The 20,395-nt window shown below is 55.3% G+C and overlaps 1 protein-coding gene across 13 annotated transcripts in view; it reads right to left on the bottom strand.

Moving 5' to 3' along the window:
• Positions 1–19,995, bottom strand: part of LOC138423649 (uncharacterized) — a 36,218-nt gene extending 16,223 nt beyond the window's left edge. For 2 of the 13 annotated variants that reach the window (XM_069559811.1, XM_069559814.1), the window contains exons 1-6: positions 18,984–19,087; positions 16,098–16,243; positions 15,211–15,933; positions 13,435–13,550; positions 9,388–9,496; positions 8,858–8,991 (exon numbers count right to left, since the gene is read on the bottom strand). In XM_069559811.1, the coding sequence (XP_069415912.1) occupies positions 8,858–8,991; positions 9,388–9,496; positions 13,435–13,550; positions 15,211–15,505 (654 nt within the window). In that variant the 5' untranslated portion in view covers positions 15,506–15,933; positions 16,098–16,243; positions 18,984–19,087. Of the gene's footprint in view, positions 1–8,857; positions 8,992–9,387; positions 9,497–13,434; positions 13,551–15,210; positions 15,934–16,097; positions 16,244–18,983 lie in introns of all 13 variants that reach the window. The other 11 variants (XM_069559804.1, XM_069559808.1, XM_069559803.1 and 8 more) reach the window with 9 other exon arrangements.
• Between the last annotated feature and the right edge of the window lie 400 nt (positions 19,996–20,395).

Here is a 20,395-nt window from a genome sequence, read left to right as displayed (position 1 = left end):
CGGGGGAAACGGGGGTGGGAGGGCAGGTGACGAGTATGAACTGTACTCGCCACTTACTTTTTCTATAAATCTAAAACTGCTCAGGAAAAAAAAAAAGGTCAGCCATTTTCTAAAACTATTTTAAAGGAGTTGACGTTGGACATATACCCAGGAGGCTCTGGTAGGTAAGTGTGCCCAACAGGTGGTCTGTGATGACTGAGGGAGGTTTGGTGTGTTTTTCTTTTTTTAATTTTTTATTTTATAGTGAAGCATAGTTGATGTTTACAATGTTGTGTTAGTTTCAAGCGTATAGCAAAGTGACTCAGTGATGCAAATACATTTATCTATCCTTTTTCAGATTCTTTTCCATGATAGGTTATCACAGGGTATTCAATAGAGTTCCCTTGGGCTATACAGTAGGTCCCTGTTAATTCTTTTATCTGATGACTGAGGTGAGGAGGCAGCCAAATCAAGGCAAGAATGAGAAATAAAAACTTGAGAAAAGGAAGAAAGAACAAGGAGAGCCCAGTAGCCCTCCAAGGAAACCCAAGGAAGGAAGAGGTCCTCTCCAAGCCCCCTGTCCTGACTTAAGCCATTTGGGTACTTCAACCCCCTTGCCCATGGTTCACTCACTGGGGTGCCCAAGACTTGGCCAGGGCCCCAGGGGGCTCACCTCTTGCTCCCAAGCCTCCTAAGAATTCCTTCCCCTGACCTTGAGCTTCCCAAACACTCTATTCCCCTAACTGGTTGATTTTATAAGCAAGAAACAGGAAGTCTTTTTAAAAAACCAGAGTTAATCAAGCAGTCATCAGCCCATGGGTGATCAGGGTAGACCGGTTATCTAAGGGGGCTCTGGGCCATATTGCAGACCCATCACTCAGGAGAGTTTCCAGCCCTTCCCCAGAGACCCATGAGCACCCAGGGGTGACCCTGTCATCAACACCACGGTCCTAAGAGGACGACCGGGCTCTAGACCCGGAACACACAGCAAGACCACAGCTACCGCCCTTTCCCACAGGACGAAGAGGTAGGAAAGGGCTTTGCTATGTCTTTCCAGTTTGGTTCTCTTTGGTGTCTTTTAACAGGACTGGGGAAATCAGAAGCAGCTCAGGGCATCTGGGTTTTTTACCTGCTTCTGTCCCCAGGGACCGCAGGAGCCCTCAGAGTTTCCCGGTTGTTCATAATCAACTTTCGCACAGACCCCCAGGCTGCGACTAAGGACACTGCCCCAGCAAAGTCATGCCTTGGTTTCTGAGCTCCGTGTGTGTCCCAGCCCTGCGACCGTGGTGATGGATTAGCACTGCGGTGCTGGGCTGCAATCATGACAGACGAAGACACTGCAGAGATGAGTCAGTGTCTGGAACCAAAGGAAAACACAAGCTTCCTTCTAGGGTCCAGAGGAACACTTGTCGCAAGCAACTGATCGGAGACCTCATAAACGCACGTGCTGCGCTCACGATGCACACAGGAAGCCCTGCTAACTACTCCAAAATCATCCTCTGGGGCTTACGAGGGTTAGAAAACCCTAGCTCTGCTTCTCAGGAAATGTTTTCTTTCTTTTTCTTTTTACTGAAGTATGGTTGATTAGCAACATTGCTATTTCCTGTGGTGCAGCAAAGAGATACACACATTTAGTTCTTTTCTTAATATTGTTTTCCACTACGGTTTATCATAGGATATATTTTTTTTAATCGGAGGATACCTGCTTTACAACGTTGCGTTAGTCTCTGCTGTTCAACATCATGAATCAGCTACCCGTATACTGCCTCTCAAGATTTTTAAAGTTCCTCTACTTTAGGGGCAAATGGGACCTCCTTGATCTGGTGTCTGGTACAAATAGTTTGTGGATCAGTCATAATTATATATGTGTGTGTGTGTGTGTGTGAGTGTGTGTGTGTGTGTGTATATGACTGACTTGACTTGTGTTGTAGGGCAGACGCAACACTGTAGCCAACACAACACCGTAAAGCAATTTCCCTCCGATTAAAAAATAGATTTAAAGAAATAAAATTTTAGAATTTTTCCTACTGTAATATATTTATCCTCCCAAACCTTTTACTATTTACTAATTAATCTACTTTTCTTCTATACAATAAATATTGAAATCGAAAAATATATACATATATCATTTGTGGGTGTTGAGTGCAGGGAAAAGATGGAAAAGGACGATTTTTCATAAAATGGTGATTCTCAGAAATAGAAGCCCGCAGTTTATCCAAACAGTCATCAGCCTCGCCCTCCTACCTGTTGAGGAGAGATCACCCCCTCACAACTTTCCCCAACAGATGCAAGCTCTTGGCGGACCTCATTTCCTGTACCTTTGTGAAGGCCAGGGCCCTGAACATTGCGGGCTCATTTATGAAAATAGGAGAGGTAATTGGGACAGCTTTTGAAATCACGTCCCCCCCACCACCACCAACCTCTCGCCGGCCCCCATCAGTCCTCTGATTTCAGTTGGCCGGGGGATGGGGGCTGTTTACATATGCCTCTTCCTGGAATTTCACTCTTTGCTTCAGGAGTGGGCAATTAGAGAGAATTAGGGCCTATTTGGCGTATGTTTACCGTTAATGGATAGAGTGGCAGAGGCACTTGGGAAGGCAGGCTGCCGGTCTAATTGAAGCTGGCAATTTCCCGATCCCTCATTTCAGCTCGCAGGTATTGTAGCAACCAAGGTCAGCAAACAAAGGCTGTAGCCCACCGTGGTAATCACCGGGTGCAGGCCTGGCCTCGGGTTTGTGCGCTCTTTACTACCGTGCACCGAAGCACAGAGACAGCTAGAGATGTTTGCAAAACTGAGTCTAGGATGGGCAGCCGGGGCAGCCGGCTGATCGCTTTTCCAGAACTTTGCCTCTCTGCCTGATGGCTTTTTCAGGAAGTTCTCCACGGAGCGGGCCAGGGCACCCACAGAGGTGCCGCAGAAGGTCTCCTGACCAAAAGGCCCCGGGGCGAGCCGCAGGGGAGGGTGCGGCCTGGCACACCCTCCTGGGACCGCAGCCACGGGCCAGGCTCATTACACGGCCCAGAAAGGTGTTCCAGGCTTGGCTGGCAGCCCACCTGCGTGGAAGAATAGTCCACCGAGCTGCTCTGGGCCACGAGCCTTATTAGGATCTGTGTTCACAAAGAGCTGACCGAGGGGACTGGCTGACGACTGTGAACCCTGCTGCCTGGCCACGGGCGGTGGGCTTCACACCCGGCTCCCTCGGGTCTCTGCTTTCCTTGTCTTGGAAGTAAAAGAGGGTGGAGAGACGAAGACCAGTGATCTCCAGCCCTCTGACTCTCAAGACTCAGCAAACAAACCCCCGAGCAGCTGGAAGGAACCCAGGGCCCCACGGACCCTGAGGTGACCATGATCCTGCACTGCCCCCATTTCGTAGAGAGGAAAACTGAGGCCCACTGGGGACCAAGGTCATAGTCACAGTGGGAGCTGAGCATAGGCTGGAACCAGGTCCCCAGAGGACCAATGCAGACCTGCTGCCTGACCCTGGGGCACCCAAAGTGCCCAATCTGGACTCTCTCCTTTGACTGACCAGGCCTGAGTAGGAGGGGGTCCCTGCCCCCAGCCAGGAGGCCAGTGGGGGCCCAATTTGAACACCTGGGGACCCCCATCCCCTCCTCTGGTGAAAGAGCCCTTATCTTTCTAGTGCCGACATCCCTGCCTCATTTTACAGATGGGGAAACTGAGGCCCAGAAGCCAGCAGCCACAAAGGCACCAGCAGAGACTCAGAACCAGGACGCTTTCATCCTGTGGCAGGGACTCTGCCCTGGGTTCCTCCAGAAGGGCCTGAGTCCTCGGGACAGTTGGGGGCAGCGAGGGTGCCAACTTGATTTTCTCCAGCTCAGAGGGTCCCCTTGCTCAGGGTGGCCCCGACCCTGAGCCCCCTGCTGACTGCCTGCCTCTCTCACCTTTCCTAAGTGCAAGCATCAGCCCCATGGATCTTGGAGCCACAGAAGCCCCAGTTTCCTAACCCGAAGGAATGACTTGATCCCCCGCTCCACGGAGCGGCCCAGGGAAAGAGCTGGAAGGACCAGCACGGCTGTGAGTCTGCACGGCCAGCACAGACGTGTGGTCAGTCTCTGCCCCGCCACCGACCAGCCTCCTCCCCAACTTTCCACCCTGGACTTCTGTCTCCTTCGGCTGTTTCTCGGGCATTGGGCCCGGTTTGATCAGATTCTCGTTTACAGGCAGGGCGACTCTGCTTCCCCCTCCTGAGAAACTCGCAAAGAGAAAGGCCCGGGTCGGGGGAGTCCGGGCTGGTCTGGGGTCGCACCGCGGGGGCGGCTGGTTGGACATGCTTTGTACGGCCTCTCGTCTATGCGCCTCGGAGCCCCCGCCATGCACACAAGGGCGAGGGGCCCTGCCGCAGCCCCCGGAGGGAACACACGCACACGCACACAGTTTCAGGGGGAGGTAATTGAGGTTTCCTCTTTTCATGTGAAGAAAGGGCACCTTCTATTGAGAGAATGTATTCACAGAACCTGGGAAAACTCATCTGCGCTGGGCCTCCCAATTATCCCCAGGTGGCTGTTCTCCGTGGGGGGCTCCCCACATTCCTTCTGCGAGGCCTTTGTCTCCATCTGCACCGCCCTGGGAGCTCCCAGGCTAAGTCCCCTCCTTAAACCCCTGCCAAAGACCCTATTCACTCTGCAAAGAGACGCCCGGCAGAAGGTGGTGGGCAGCCTTCCTCCCCCGCCACCCTGGCCCCCCGACTCCCAGGAAGGAGGACTTAAGAACCCTCCATCTGGATTTTTGTTGAAGCCCAAAGAAATTGGAGAGCAATTAGGAGAGTCATGACTATACCCTCCACCACTCTCCTCTCCCTTAATTAATTCTTCTCTCTCTCTCTCTCTCACACACACACACACACACACGCACACACACACACACACACACACACACACCCTTCCCAAGTTGGGGCCTGCCCCGGCCTCGGCCGCCCCGCACCTGCTCTGCCTGCAGGCCCCTCACGACTGCCAAGGCCCTCGGTGAGTTCCCCAAGGGATAAGGGGCCAAGTATCTAAAATCTGGAAGGCACGAGGAATTCGAGGATGTGTGGGCATTCAGAAATGAGCCTCTTGGGCACTGCTAGCATGTCGCCTGGGCACTGAGGAGGGGACCCTCGACCTCTGCTGGATCCAAGTGACCTTGAGATCCCTCCTGCTGCTGCTGCTGCTGCATGTGGTGTGGGGGGTGTGCCTGGCAGTGGACACTGTAGGGGGCTGACCTCCTCCCGGTAGATTTCCAAGAGTCCCTTCATTCTCTCCCCTCCTGGCCCCAAAACTCTGACTCATGAGACGCCGATAACAGAGTGCTACCTCAGCTTAACTCCTGCCTTAGACACTCCCCCCCAAAAAATGGCCATAGGCAGGCAGCTGGGACTTGGGGCTGCCCATTGGAACTGTTGGGGGGGTGCGCCAGAGTGAAAGCCTCCACTCTCCCCTACAGACCATTCTCTTCCTTTCAACATGGGGATCCCATGCTTCAGATGGCCTCATTTGGAAAGCTGTAACTAACTCTTTTCCAGAATTTTCCATCTGTTCAAACCGGGGATGGGAGACCAAGGTAGTCAGACCCCTTTAAGTCCTTCTTTAGGACAAGGGGCAGAGCTCAAAGCCGCAGATGGAAAAAGGAACCAGTTCTTGGGGCTTATTTGCAACTTGTTAAATGTCAGTCTTCTAAAAAGAAAATGCTCCCAGCACCCCAGACCTTCTGATTCAGCTCACAATGGCGGTTTCTACATTGTCCACTGCCCTTTAACCCTTTGGGGCCTTAATTTGTTTCCCTCCACACTCCCTTCTGTGTAAAGCTGCCTTCCTCTTTTCAAGGAAAAATTCATTAGCAAGCTCATTAAAGACGGGTGATTTTTTTTCTTTCTGGAAGTCAGATTGGTCATTAAAAAAAAAACCACATTTAAGTTCCTTCATGTAAATGAATGAATAAGAAACACATCCCTCCCGTTGCCCTTAAGTCTTGCCAGTTTTTGACATTATTTGGAGAAATACGTTTGGGGTTTGAGTCACGAGTCAGGAGACACAAGGTCAGGGGCCCTGAAAGCTGCCATCAGCCCCACAAGCAACGTGCAGGTGGGAGACTGAAGGGTAAGGAAGGGGGCATTTTCTTCCTTTCCAGACGCGCGGGGGCACAGCGATGCTCTCAGCCCCCTTCCCCATCCTCCCTCCACCGTGGGGGAAGCAGGTGGGGCCCAAGGACCAGCTTTCCAGCAAGACCACCATCTCTTCCTGATACCTGCGCACACCGGGAAGCATCCAGCTAGAGGCGGCCCTGAGGACCGGCCCAGCACCACCACAAACGGCCAGGGAACCCCTCCCACCTGTCTGTCTGGCTGGCTAGGGCCTCATTTTCACCGCTTACTGCTCAGGGATGGGCCAATCCACCAAAAAAGAATTTTCCTGAAAATGATCCTTTCTTTCAACACTGGACGATGGCAGATGGATGATGCTACGTTTCAACTTCTTTAAATGAAGAACTTGACCTATTATACCTATTACTCTATTTTCTGCGTGAAAAGTGTTCAGCTCTTTGCTGGACTCTACGGTCCCCATAATTCTCCAGGCCAGAATACTGGAGTGGGTAGCCTCTTCCTTTTCCAGGGGATCTTCCTGATGCAGGAATCGAACCAGGATCTCCTGCATTGCAGGAGGATTCTTTACCAACTGAGCTATCAGGGAAGCCCCCATTTTCTGCATGCTGTTGCCGCCAACTCACATCAGTCATGTCCGACTCTGTGTGACCCCAGAGACGGTAGCCCACCAGGCTCCCCCGTCCCTGGGATTCTCCAGGCAAGAACACTGGGGTGGGTTGCCATTTCCTTCTCTAATGCATGAAAGTGAAAAGTGAAAGTGAAGTCGCTCAGACAAGCCCGACTCCTAGCGACCCCATGGACTGCAGCCTACCAGGCTCCTCTGTCCATGGGATTTTCCAGGCAAGAGTACTGGAGTAGGGTGCCATTGCCTTCTCCAATTTTCTGCATAATGACACACAAAATCCAAAATATGTGTTTGCCTGAGACTGAGCATTCACCAAAGCCTCTAAAATTCAACACAGCCCAAAGAGAGGCATCCTGAATACCGAGGAGAAGGGGCGGGGGTCTGGCAAAGTCCGGGACTGGCTGGGGATCGGCCTCCATCCTGACTCTGCCCATCAGCCCAGCCCACGTGGAGGGGGCTCCCGAGATGTCCCTGAGGAGGGAGGCGTCCAGGAACCGTGGGCATTTGGCTCCGACGAATCACATAGATCTTTCTGGTAAGCTCCGGATACAACATCCCGGAGCCCGGATCCTGCCCTTTGTAAAGATCCCCTCCCGGGCTCCGTTCCACATCATCATGTTTGCAGGTGGCAAATGCCAGCCTCGGAGTAAATGTCAAGGGGCGGAGCCCGCCTGGTGCCCCCTCCCTGGAATCAGGCCTGGGCACACGCTCTCCACCTCTCTACAACCTCTCTGGGGAGTGGAAACAAGTGGACAAAGGGGTCAGCCCCCTGTATGAATACTTCTTCCCTTCTCGCCTGCTCAAAATAACATCCCCAGCCCATTCCCCATTCAGGGAAGGAGGGCAGGACTGTGGAAGAGCTGTCCCCCAAATCTGGTTGATGCAAGAGCCTTACAGAAGCTGCTGGAAACCGGAGACCCCTGGGGAGTACTGGGGTCCAGCCCCTCTGCTCACTGGGCTACAGGGCTCATAAGGGCGGGCGCACCCCAAGACAGGGCCCCCAGTTCCAACGTGGCCCCCGTTTCCTCTCACAGAGACCTGTGTGGAGCATCGAGGCACCAGGACAGGGACAGGACTGGGCCCACTTGAGCCTCCATAAACAGCAGGCGAGTTGAGTCAACTCTCACCCCATCATCCAAGCCATCCCGGCCATTTAAGTGCCTTCATTCATTCACCCCAGTGGCTACCCCGAACGTCTCAGACATGCGCACAGAGCCAGCCACCTTCCACTGAGCTGCTGGCTGTGAAAACACCCCCAAGGCCCCTCCAGGAGCCCTGCCGTGGGCTCAGCTGCTGCGACCACAGAAAGCTAGGCGCCCTCGGGGGAGCCCCCCACCCCTGTCCACCGGACCTGGATGCCACACAGGCCACATCACCATACAGGACCCGCCCAGGCATCCAACTAGACCCTCTGGTCCTAAAGGCAAAGCTGGCCTCAGGCCCCTGAAGAAGAGCCCCATCCCCAGGCCCCCAAGGCTCCATTAACGCTTCTTGAATAAATGAAGGTCCCATAAACAAGTGTTGGGCCCAGAGAGCCTTGTAGAGCTGTAACCCCAGCTTTCTTGTGCTCCACCATTACTGATTTTATTTAAACACACAAAAACATTCCCATCCCCGCTGCAATGTCAGGGGTGAGGAGACGAGGCCAAGGGAAGAACTCCCTCAAAAACCACTGTTTGATTAAAGGACATTATCAAAGCCTCGCACGGGAGAACCCAGCATTCTCACAGCCACTGATGTTTCCATGGCGTGTGGGCAGAAACGCCTTTCCAGCTCCAGGCGGACAGGCATGGCTGTTTTTGCATCTCCAAAGGGGCCCAGTAGCTGGGCTTTAGGCGGAGGGCAAATGTCCTGCTATTCATTTCATTACCATGCTCAGCAAAGCTCTGTGAGGACCTACCATGTGTGTGCCTGGCCCACGCTGGTTCTCAGGAGCCCAGACCCGAGGGCATGCTCCCCACTTACCGTGCTGGCGCAGAAGGGTCTCAGCTCCTGGCGGCTTCCAGAACACCCAGCCCCACGGTCGGGGTGGCAGAGAACTTGCCCTTGGAAGTGACCCCCTCCCAAGGTTTGCATGTGGACCTCCTCGAACTGAGACATGTTTGAGTAAGCCTGATGAAATCGTGGTGTCTCAAAAAAGCATGCAACTCACCCCAATCCAGGCACCAGCATCGCGGCTCGGGGCGGGCGCGAGACGCCGGGTGACCCTCCGGAAGACGTACTGCTCCAGGGTAGCTCCTCCACCTCCTCCGTCCAGGCGTTCACGATCCGGGGCCGCCAGGGCTCCTTGGTTGGGGAGGAACAGGCAGACGTCAGAAGGACAGCAAGGTGAGCCCCCCAGAAAAGCCACACATACATAAGACCCAGAAAAGGCAGAGAGCCTGGTCTCACCTGCCGAATGGTTTTTGGTGGAGGGAGGTGGCTCTTGGGGGTGGCAAGGACGGGAAGAGGTGTGGGAAGTGACAAGCCAGGGGGCAGCCCAGACGGGCCACAAGGCCTGGGGGGCGGGGGCGCCGAGCCTGGGACTCACCAGGACACAGCGCTTGGACAGTCAGGCCTGGCAGGATGTGATGGCAAGGGGGTCTGGGGGGATTAGGGTGGGGAGAAGAGGACAGGGCAAAAGCCTGGCTGCAGCCCAGGGTCACTCAGAGCTTGAAAGGCCAGGCCCACAGGAGGAGGTACCTGAGGATGCTAGGGGGAGGTGGCCTGCCGGGTTTTGGGGGGCTTGCGCCCTGGCCACTGGAGACCCACTGGAAACTTGAGTCACCCTGAGGGGGAAGGCCTTCTTGCACTGGGGGAGACAGGGAAAAGGCACACAGGTGAGAGGTGGGCTGGGCAGCACGCAGGCAACCACAGGTGCGGGCTCAGTGAGGAAACCATCATGTTAAGCAGAGAGTGGACGGCCGAGAAGCACAGGGTCCTGAACCCAGAGAAAGGGGCACAGGGAAGGGCACACAGATCGGATCTGGCCAGCAGAGCCGGGGGGTAGGGTGAAGCCAGAGGAGGAGCCGCCAGATAGAGGAGGACCTGCCAGACAGAGGAGGAGCCCAGTGGGCAGCTGGGAAAGGTGAGGCCTGAAGGTTCCCTGGAGGTTCCCAGCCAGGGCCCTTGGCCGTGGGCAGGTGCCCGCCCACAAAGTGGGGGCGGCGAGCTGGATATAGTCCCAGGAGGAGGAGGGCATCCTGGAGGGAGGGGTCCAGCCTGTGGACCCCCAGCTCAAGAGGGAGACCCGGTGGAGCCAGAGCCCAAGGGGACACACGCCTCGGCTGCCCTGGTCCCCTCTTCAGTCCTGAACTTCAGGGCTGGGGGCCCAGGACGACCATGCGCACTTAGCCACAGGATGGGCAGGGAGGCTGGGCGAGCAGGAGGGGCTGGCCAGCTGGGACCTGCAGCTGAGCCCTGGAGAAGGGTAGGTTCGGGGCCCCCTCCCCAGGCTTCGGATTCAAAGGGGGCCACCCGACCACAGCAAGGCAAAGCAGGCCTGCCCCTCGCACCCCCCCGCCCCGGCCTGCCTTCTCTACAGAGCATAAGCATGCTGCTCCAGCGCCTGGGAGCCGACAGGGCACCCTGGGCAGAAGCAACCCCCCGGCCCCCTACCCTGGGGAGGCAGAGGCCATCAAGGGACGCGCTAGGGTGGCAGGTGCCCAGTCCGGGGCCGAGCTATGGGCTTGCTCAGTAAGGATCAACTGTTGGATGACGGGATGGATGCGTGAGTCCAGGAAGGGGTGAGACTGGTGGGGCCCCGCTCAAAGGGGGCTGGGGGTGGGGCAACACCCACTGCCCTGTTAAAGGACGTCCACCCTCCACCCTTTAGACCTGACACTTCCTGCACTCCCAGTGACTCCCACCTAGCAGTTTGACAGTCAAGTTCCTTCATTGACTCACCTGTCCAAACAGACATCCCACATACTCTTACTGAGCCCCATTTTGTGCCAGGCTGGTTCTGGGACACCCAAAGGAGGAGTGGACTGGCCTAGGACGCCCCCCTGAGGACCAGATGAGGAAATGGGAGTCAGGGAGAGAAGACGGATGGATCACAGAAGGGGGCAGTGAAAGCAGAAAAAACTGGAATAATCAGAAGAACTGGGGGGAGCCTCCAGGATTGACTGAATGATGGCTGAGCCCGCTGGGGCCCGGGGCCCACACAGGAAGACCGGCAGGACCCCCAGGCTGGAGGAGTGGGGGGCAGGTGTCCCGCGCGCACAGGGAGCTGGGAGCTGTTTCAGTTCAGCTGCAGAAGGGGGGAGGGGGCCGCAGAAACAAGGACACAGGTTAAAGCAGTCACCGTCCACTCAGGAGTCATGAACACAGACACCTCCCTGCCAGTGGCCTCAGAAGATGAGCTCAGTTGCCTTCCACCTCCTCCCTGGGTTCTCAAATGCTAAAATATTAACGACTCTGGGGCAGATGTTTTAATTATTGGTATGTATTTGAGGGTATGAAGGGTTCTATGGATTTTCCTTTTCCTACTTAAAATGAATCCTTCTAGAAACATCAGGAGCTCCCCTGTAAGTTTACTCTCCACAAACTGCACAGAAGAGGGCAGGTTTTGGTGGGACCCCCTATTCTCAGAAGTGCCCACCCCATCCAGTCCCCAAGTCCGGGCAACATCTGGGGTCACCACCACCAAAAGCAATGGAGTGGGCCCAGCTGGCCATCTGGGCAGCCGTCCACACTGTCATCTAGTGAACTGGATGGGAGGTGGTTCTGCTGACTCAGAAAGTGTCTAAATCTCATCCACCAACACCAGGGGACCTTTAGCCAAGAGGTAAGTTGAGGAAGGGAGGACCAGAAGTTTTCAACTAATCAAGTTTTCTTGCTCCAAACACTGCACTTCTCCACACCCCACTCCTTTTTCCGCCCCCCCCCACCCCCACCCCCATCTGGGGGAAGGTCTGGCTGGAGTCTGAGGTTTAACTGGAGTGATCTAATCGTGATTGATTTGCCTTCAAGTGAGGTTAAGTTTCTGACTCAGGCACACCTTCCCTAAAGACATGAAAGGGCTCCAGGGATTTTAAGAATGAGGGCAGAGAGGACTGACAGGTGGGGCGGGGCGCAGGACATGGGAACCGTTAGGGGGTGAAGTGGGTGATGCCAGGTTCTGGAACTGGATCTGAGTGGTCCTGACAGATCACTGGGGTCTCTCATCATATGAGGGGCTGAGTGTGAGCCCCCAGCTCTGCCCTTCTACGAGGATGGGGCTGTGCTGGGGTACCAATACCCATACACTTCCTGACCTGAGAGGGGCGTTCCAGACGCTGGCTCGGCTACAGGTGCAGCCTTACTTTTCCAGCCTTTGGAAGTCTTATAGGTTTAACACCCAGGAACCCTAAGGATGAGTCCGGGGTGAGCCTGACCCGCATCTCTGTCTCTCTGCTCCTGGAAAACTGACCCCAGAGGCCTGAGTCACCCTGGCCCATGGCTGGTCTGCACACAGGGTCGAACAAAGAACTCTTCTGCAGAGCAACCCTCATCTGTGGCCCAAAGCTGCCTGCAACTTTCTACTTCACTCCATGCACCGTGACCTGGGACAGAAGCAAAGACTTGAATGGGGAGCAGAATAAGTCCCTGGGCTCCAGCACCAAAATTAGAAGTGTGGCTTCAGACCCTCTTCGCCCCTGCCCTGCAGCCGCCGTTCACCTCATTATGATAATCAGTGTGTCTTTCCTTCTCAGACAAAGAAGGCTCCTTATGAGATGAATATTGGAATCCAGCAGCTACCTCATTAAGGTCTACAGCCTCTTCCTTGACAAGGCCCAAGATTAGCCCTGTGTTCATTAAGGGAAAAGGGCAGAAAGTGGAATAAAACTGAAAAACACAGCTGGGGGGAGGGGGAGGGCTCTTTCTGCTGGCCATTCATTCACTGAAAGGCTCCATGTACCTTCAGGATTTAATCACCAGCGAGGGGGCCAGGAGAAGGGTTTAACCAGGATGCGGGAGGTAAAGAGGTTAAACCCGATAGAAGGAGTTAAAAACCTAAAATGGGGCAATTTGATTTGAAAGCTTCCTGGGACTTGTCACTGGGATAATCAATTGAAACCTTTTTCCTGTTTACTTTCTTTTTGCCTAACCCCAGAAGGAACCTTTCTCTGGATGTGTTTTTGGGGGGTGGGTTTTCGTATTTTCTAAGTCTCCCCTTGCTTTTTTTTTTTTCCCTTAGGGGCCCTTTTCTAGTCTTTGCTTCTTTCTCGCCCGCCTTCCCCCCACTTCTTTCTTCTCCTTTGCGCTCCTTCCTGTGGGAACTTAACCTACAAGAAAATCGGAGGGCAACCTTTGCTGTATTTTCTCATGAACACTTGACTGAATTTACTTCAAGTTCCTCGAATAGTGGGGATGTGAGGTTTTACCTGTACGATAGCCCACCTGACCTGCCAGGTAAAGATAACTCGTCTGCAACTGAGAGAAAGGTGGAAAGGCTTGGAAACACTGAGCTACCTCGAGGCCTCGGCTCTAAGTGGTTAGGACTCCAACTCAGAGAAGATGCCAAGAGGCAGGTTCTGGAAGGTTCTGGAAGGGCTGGATACTCTTCTAGGAGAGGTTAAGAAGGAGGGCCAGAGGCAGGTGACTCTGTACCATCTACATACAGGTCAGGGGGTGGAGGGTAGAGGGCTGTCTGTCAACACCAGAGACCAGGAGCTGGGAAGGCCGTGAGAGAAACACTGAATACACGTCCGTGCGTCCGGGAGCCGAAAACGTGTCCGGAATTTTAAGCTCCAGAAAAGTCATTACCTTAGAGCTGGTGGAGTTCAATGGACCTGAGGAGACCACGAAGCGGTGGGTTGGAGGGGAAACGGAAGGTGAGGAAGGAAGACAGCGGATGTAGATAGGCTGTACAGGAGGCGGGGCTGCGGAAGGAAAGAGACAGAGGCTGGAAAGGAGGCCAGGAGAGGCCCGGAGGCTCAGAAGCTGCAGAGAAAGCAAAGTTAGGAATTCGGAGGGACTCGTTTGCGGCCGAAGGGCCAGGTCTGAGACTGGAGGGGCTGGGGTGGGGGGCCTCCGCTCCCTTTACCATGTCAGACACCTCAGATGCCCTCATCTGAAGGCCGCTTGACAGCCTCTGTTCCCCGAGGAGGTGCAGGCCAGCCCGGGGTCCGGACAGGGAGTTGTGAGGTTCACATGAATTGATGGTTGCCAAAAGGCCTTTGCCAACTGCGAAGGGAGACATAAATGTCCCCTATAATTACTCACTGGTAGCAGGACGCTCAATTTTACAGCCCACTCAGATCTCACTGGGGCCTGAGTTTTCACTGACCATGAATTATGCGTCCTTACATTAAGGATGTAAAACCCAGTGGTGAAAGCTCCTGCCAGCCTTTGGAAGACAAAAGGTCCCTCCTAATAGCCTGGATTAACTCACAGCAGATCTCCGCCCACTTCATTTGCCACCTCCCAAGTCATCTTTCCACCTTCATTTGCCACATAATCCAATCAGCCCCTTTCAGAAGCCCGGGAGCTATTGTCTACACCAAGCCGGGTTTCTCTAAAGCGGCCCGAGTTGTTTTTGTCTCGTCCGGACAAAACTGGTTGGCTTAAAAGGGGACGAAAGAAAGTGCTGGTCAAACGAGGACCCCAATTAGCTTCCAAGAGACTTGTTTTCATCATCTTTGTATCACATTCCAGGCCTGGTGTGCGGGGCATATTGTAGGCAGTCCAGAAAATGTTTGTTGAATTAATTCTGTTTTTATTTCTTCTGGAATTTATTTATTGAGTGCAAACACACAGCACCTAGTGGGTGCTAGCTGTTATTACTGTGGGGGGGGGCGTTGGGGGAGACAAGGCTGGGCATGTGATAATGAGGGACAGCCTCCTGGTGTTAAGTATCTCGCAATTTCCACAGCAATTTACAAAGCACTTTCATAGTGGTTACATCATTTGGCCTTCAAAAGCGCCATGTGGGGTAGATAAATGCGGGTGTTTTTTGTGTTGCTTTTTTTTCCCCCCCTAATCCCCATTTAGGCCATGAAAAGAGCTGAGACTCAGAGAAGTTAAGCAACGCATTTAAGGTCACACCGTTATTGAGAGGTGGGACCAGCACATGGTACCAGCAGTGGGGCCACCCAAGACCCCCAAGACCACCCCAGGCAGCTGGGATTCCAAACAGGCTGTCCCATTGTCAAACGTTGGAGTGGAAATCAAAAGGCTCTTGGTAGGACTCTGGGGCGGAGGCGGGGGTAAGGGGCAGCCCCTGATGGCACCCAGGGTCCAACTCTGACCCCTTCTCTTGCCAGGAACGGGACAAAACGCTCACACTCCTCCAGCCTCAGCGACCTCACTCTAAGTGTGGGTCACTCCCATCCCACAGGGAGGGGTGCTCAGTTCTGTCTTCTTGTCCTCCACCTTTTAAAATTACTCAAATCGAGGCCACATTCTTTCTCATTTGTAAATGAGGCGGCCTCGCTCACATGGACATCTGACGTAGCAACGACATAGGCTCAGAACATACACAGTGCTCGGAAATGACTCAGGGCCTGACTCAGGTCAGCCCTGGCTGAGTACGGCCCCTACCTGGTACACCGAGAGCCCTGCGGACTGGGGTTGTCCGGAGCGCTGTGGGAGAATAAACGAGAAGCGTGAGACAGGTGAGAGGGACGAGGGGGACGTGGTCGACCAACCTGTTTGGGAAAAAACATTTACTGACCGCCTCGTCTATGCCCGGCCTTACCGGCTTCCCAGAATCGGACCAACACTCACAACACCCTGGGAGGCTGCTTTTCTCGATCCCGTTCCCCAGAAAGGATGAGGAGATCTGGAGGAGGTGGGGATGCCCCTGGCAGTTCAGTAGCATGGCCTCTGGAATCATGCTCCTTCCAGAAGCCCACCCTGGGCCTTGGAATTGCCAGGGAGATGCTGGTCGAGCCCTTGGCCCAGGTCTCCCTCCTGAGAAGTTCCCAAAGGGACCCTTCCTTTCAGACCATCCTGGGAGTAATGACGGGGTGGACTGAGAAAGACTGACACCTCCCTGGGGATGGTGAAACCTCCAGGTTGATGGAAGGTTAACAGAAGCAGACACACATAGAAAAGCAAAGCATTGAGGCAGAAGCACATCGAAAGTCCGAGGTTAACCAGCGCCCCCTCACTAGGGCGCTGGTTTCAACACTTAGCCAAGAGGGACAGCGGGCTGGTCAGTTTGAGTCCTCTTCATCCTTCGGCGGCCTGGGGGGGGCGGTCACTGCCCGGTGGTTGCCTTGTTTGCTGGTGGGATCCAGGAACCCCTGCTCCTGGCGACCTCTGCAACAGATCAAAGGTTAGAAGGCCAAGTCTAGGTGTCAGTTAAAGTTGAAATGAATTGATTACAGCTAAACCTAATTAGTTAACATTTTAAATTGCCTTTTAATTGCTAATGGGCATGGGGGTGCTGCAAGCAGGGTGGCAGGGGTGGGGGGTCTGCCCACCGTATTGGGTCTCAATTGCCACTAGGATGGGTTGAGGTACCATACGACGGAGGTGAGCAGCAAGCACCTGGGCAGCAGCTCGTCATCCACAGGTGGTCCTTGGTGGCAGGAAGGCAGACGGAAGGCGTCATCCTTGAAGACAGACCCTGGGGCAGGGGAAGGGGGACACAATTAGAAACCGTCTTGATGACCTCTAACGGCCGGCACTGGAACAGCAGAGGGAGGGAGGGGGCAGCCCGAGGGAGAGGGAGGAGGGAGTGAACAAAGAGGAGGAGGGAGGAGGAGGGAGAAGGGGGAGGAGGGAGGAAGAGGGAGGGGGAACGGGAAGGGGGAAAGAAGGGGGAGGAGGGAGGAAGGGGGAGGGGGAACGGAAAGGGGGAAAGAAGGGGGAGGAGGGGGGAGGGGGAACGGGGAGGGGGGAGGGGGGAAGAGGGGAGGGGGAAGGGGAGGGGAGAGGGAATGAGAGAGAGGAAGGGGGGGAAAGGAGGGGTGACGCAAATGGGAGGGGCTGGGGAATGGGAGGGGGAGGAAGGAAAGGGGAGGGGGAGGAAGGAAAAGGGAGGGGGAGGAAGGAAAGGGGAGGGGGAGGAGGGAGAGGAGCGGAAACGGGAGGAGGGAAAAGAGCGGAAAGGGGAGGAGGGAGAGAAGTGGGAGGGGGTAAGGAAGATTTGATTGACAGGGCACAAATGATCGCGGTGTGCGCGTGCGCAACCTGAAGCCTTGGTTAGCGGGCCGAGAGCCATTTGCAGACACCGACCGCTAGGGGGCGCGCGGCCAGCACCCAGAAGCCGAGAGCAGACACCTGCGCGCACCCCAGCCTCCCGCCCGCGCCCGGCCCGCAGCTGCCAGGGGCACAGCTGGCATAAGGTGGAGGGGGCGCCCAACAGGTCTCAGGCCTAAGAAAGTGGGGGGGCAGAGGCTACCCCAGCCAATCGCGCAGGGCCGCTGGGTCCCCTAAACGCCACGCCGGCCGACACCAGCCAGAATCCACCTGTGGATTCTATGGGGGGGCGCTCGCCCCCCCCATTCAGGTCCTGAGCTCCTTCTGTGCCCCTCAACTGCGGGGGTCAATCTGGCACCAGAAAGAGCTGAGCATTTCAAGGGGACAGTCGCCATAGGGGTCTTTCCAGAACAAGATTCCACTTTTGATGGGTAAAAACACCGTAATCTTGGCGCCAACCTCAAGAAAATGCAATTACACACCCATTAATTAAAATTATAAAGGCCCAGTTTTCAATACACTATTTTCACACACTTATGTGTCTCTGGACACATGATACAGATACGGTACCGCTAGGAAATAAAATAAAAGTAGCCAAAACCGCCTAAAATTACCCAGACCACTACCGAGCCCCCCACCCCACCCCAAATCTCGTCTCCTTTTCTCCGCCACAGTAAGAATCTCAAGACCCCCGCACGATGGCGCCTAATTAACCGTTTTACGGCTTCTCCATCCTACTCAGATGAGCCACACCTTTTCAGACCCTCAAAACCCAAACCGGCCGAAATAAACTCATCTGTGTCCACGCTCTTCCACGACGCCCTAGGTCACGCAATCAGTGCCGACCACGGCATCGCGACCCAGCGCGAAATCCTGCAACCGCTCCCCAGGTTCCCTGGGGGGTCTTAAAACATTTCTTCCCTAGGTAGATGCACCCAGAACTCTCCAGGAAATCCCGCGCCCGACCCCCTCCAGCAGGAGAACAAAGGCCACCTCCCCTCCCCGCCCCCCCAAATTCCGCAGTGCCGCGGGCGCCCTCTGGCGGCCAGCGAGAGAACCTTCCAGAAACCTGCCACGTAGCAACCCGCTCGCGCTCCCCCTCCCCAAGCCCGCCGGCCCACCGTGGGGAGGGGGCAGCGTGGGGGGGGGGGTGCTTGACAGGGACAAAGGAAATGGCAAGAGGCGGTTCGATCAAAAATCAAAAGCCCACAACACGTCAGAACCTTCCAGGGACCATCGCGCAACACCGAGAAGACCCCCCGATCCCTCAGTTCTCCGCTCCCGGAGCCCAGAACTCCCCCAACACGCCCCCTTTTTCCGTATTTCTCTCTTCCCTTTTGACCAGCCCCTCCAGACCCAAGGACACAGCCTTCCCTCCACCTCAACCCACCCCTTGCCTCTATTCTGCATGTACCCCTAATCACTTGACCCGCCCCCCCCCAGCCGCCCTTATGCACGGAACCCGTCCAGGGGTGGGGGGGCTTCTGGAAGGTTTGCACTTGGGCGCCATATCTCTCCACTATTTTAATAAACCAGATGATATCAGGTAGTAATGCTACTGTCTGAATTTTGGCTGGAGTAGGCTTTGCACTAACCTGTGTACTTGGATTTGGAACCCCTAGCGGATAAGTACCTCCACTCCTGATGCCTACGGCCACCAAGAACCTGGCCAAAACTAGCGGGAAAATATGCCCGGGAGACTCTGGCTTTTGGGGTGCTCCCCCCATTTCTTAGGGAATGTGGAATGCATCCACCACCACGTCTCTCACCACTCACGATTCTCAAGGTGGCTTCAAACCCAGAAAATCTCGGTTTTGGACCGCGGTGACTGCGGCACACTGGCCTCTGACAAGGGGTTGATCTCATATTCCTCCCACTCCGTAACTGAAGCTGCGACCACCCAGCCTGCCCTCAGTGACCAGACTGGAAAGGGGCCCTGTGATTCTTTTTTTTTTCCCCCGTCCTCCAGGAAAATGTGCCTCGAGACTTTCCTTCACGACCCGATTCCGTCGCCGATGCTCGGGGACCAGGCTAAGTGGTCGCCTTCAGGAGACGGTCTCGGGTATCTATCTCGCGGCAGGTCCAGTAGGACGGAGCCCAGCCCAGAAGGGGGTGTCGTCTTCCTTTCGCACATCCTTTCGGGCAAAGGATGGCCAACCACTCACCGGGTAGGGAGGTTCTCGCGTGGGCGCCCGGGCTCTCCGGAGGAGCCGCGGCCCAGGCCAGCGGGCCAAGGCGCGCTCCATCCCAGCTCTCCGCCGTCTGCGCTAGGGGCTGGCTGGGTGGGGTTTATATGGAAGCGCAGAAGGGGTGGTCTCTGACGTCAGTGCATTCTGCTGCAATGCGCTCATTTCTCCAAAAGTGATTGGCCGGAAAAATGAGCCCCCCAGATTCTATGACAAATTGCTCTAGCCGCACCCAGATTGCAGCAAAGAAGGGAGGGAAAAATCTGCCGCAGTGCCCCTCGCCGCCATGACCAACACCCTGAGCCCGCCGGGGCTTTTTCCCTCCACGAGCCCGCGCGCCGAGCGGGGGAGATTTCTGTGCACGATTTGCTGGGAGACCTGGACAAGGGGTGGTTGTCTTCGGGCGGGCGGAGAGCAAAGCTGGGGCGCTGAGGGCGGCAGATCGCACACCTGGCTATTTCGGAACCTCTATCAGAGGATGCAGCTTAGGGAAAGAAAATGATGCTTTCTGCTTATTGTCCTGGGAAATAAAATGCCCTAGGCAAGACAAGCGGCACCCAAACGTAAGTCGGCGGCTGTCACCTCCTTCTAGCCTACTCGTCCCTTTCTGATCAGGAGACTCCATAGTGCACCTCCGAGTCAGAAAAACCGGGTTGTGAGTTCCCGGCTCTGCCGCTTACAGCCTGGGTACCCAGAACCCTGCAATGTCCCCCTCCTCTGCGAAGAGGTCCGTTTCCTCCACTTTAAAGAAAAGCGGGGGTACCCCTAAGAAAAGGAGTTGTCGTAGTCTAGACACGAGATGTGTCCCTATAGGGAAAGTACTTTTCAAGGAGGTCCGTGTCCCACCAGGAGATCCATAGGGCACCCCCCTCCAAATTTGAGATCACTTCCCCACACATACAACTTTGAACCACCACCACCACCCCCCCCCCTCGCCCCCGGGGAAACAGGCAGCGACACATGTTGCCGCAGACCAGAGCTTCACGGCCTCGGACTCCGGGACTTGGCACATGAGATTTAATCCTTAACAGGTGCCGCCTTCGGCAGCTCTGCCGGGCACCGAGCGGCAGAGTGGGCAGAACCGTCAATCAAATGTCCTCTCGCAAAGGTCAAAATGCTGTTGAAAGGGACTAAGGATCTATCTTAGGGCGACAGGTGGGTGGCAGCCGGGAGGACAAGGATGAAGCGCCTAGTGACAGAAGAGGGGTAAGAATGAGTGATGGGTCCCTAAGGGGAAAGACAGAGTGGCTCCGCAGGAGGTATCAAGTTAGAAAGAGCTCCCATGCTCTTGTGGGGAGCTTCAAAGGCGCTTCAGAGCCAACAACACCCTCGCCCCCTCGCCCTCTCCCCGCGCGGTGGCCAGCGATCCTGTAGGTGACTATAAAACTGTC

Source organism: Ovis canadensis, chromosome 18, assembly GCF_042477335.2.
Source record: "Ovis canadensis isolate MfBH-ARS-UI-01 breed Bighorn chromosome 18, ARS-UI_OviCan_v2, whole genome shotgun sequence".
NCBI lineage: Eukaryota > Metazoa > Chordata > Mammalia > Artiodactyla > Bovidae > Ovis > Ovis canadensis.
The sequence above is the reverse complement of the archived record's forward strand: the minus strand, read 5'-3'. Positions and strand labels throughout refer to the sequence as shown.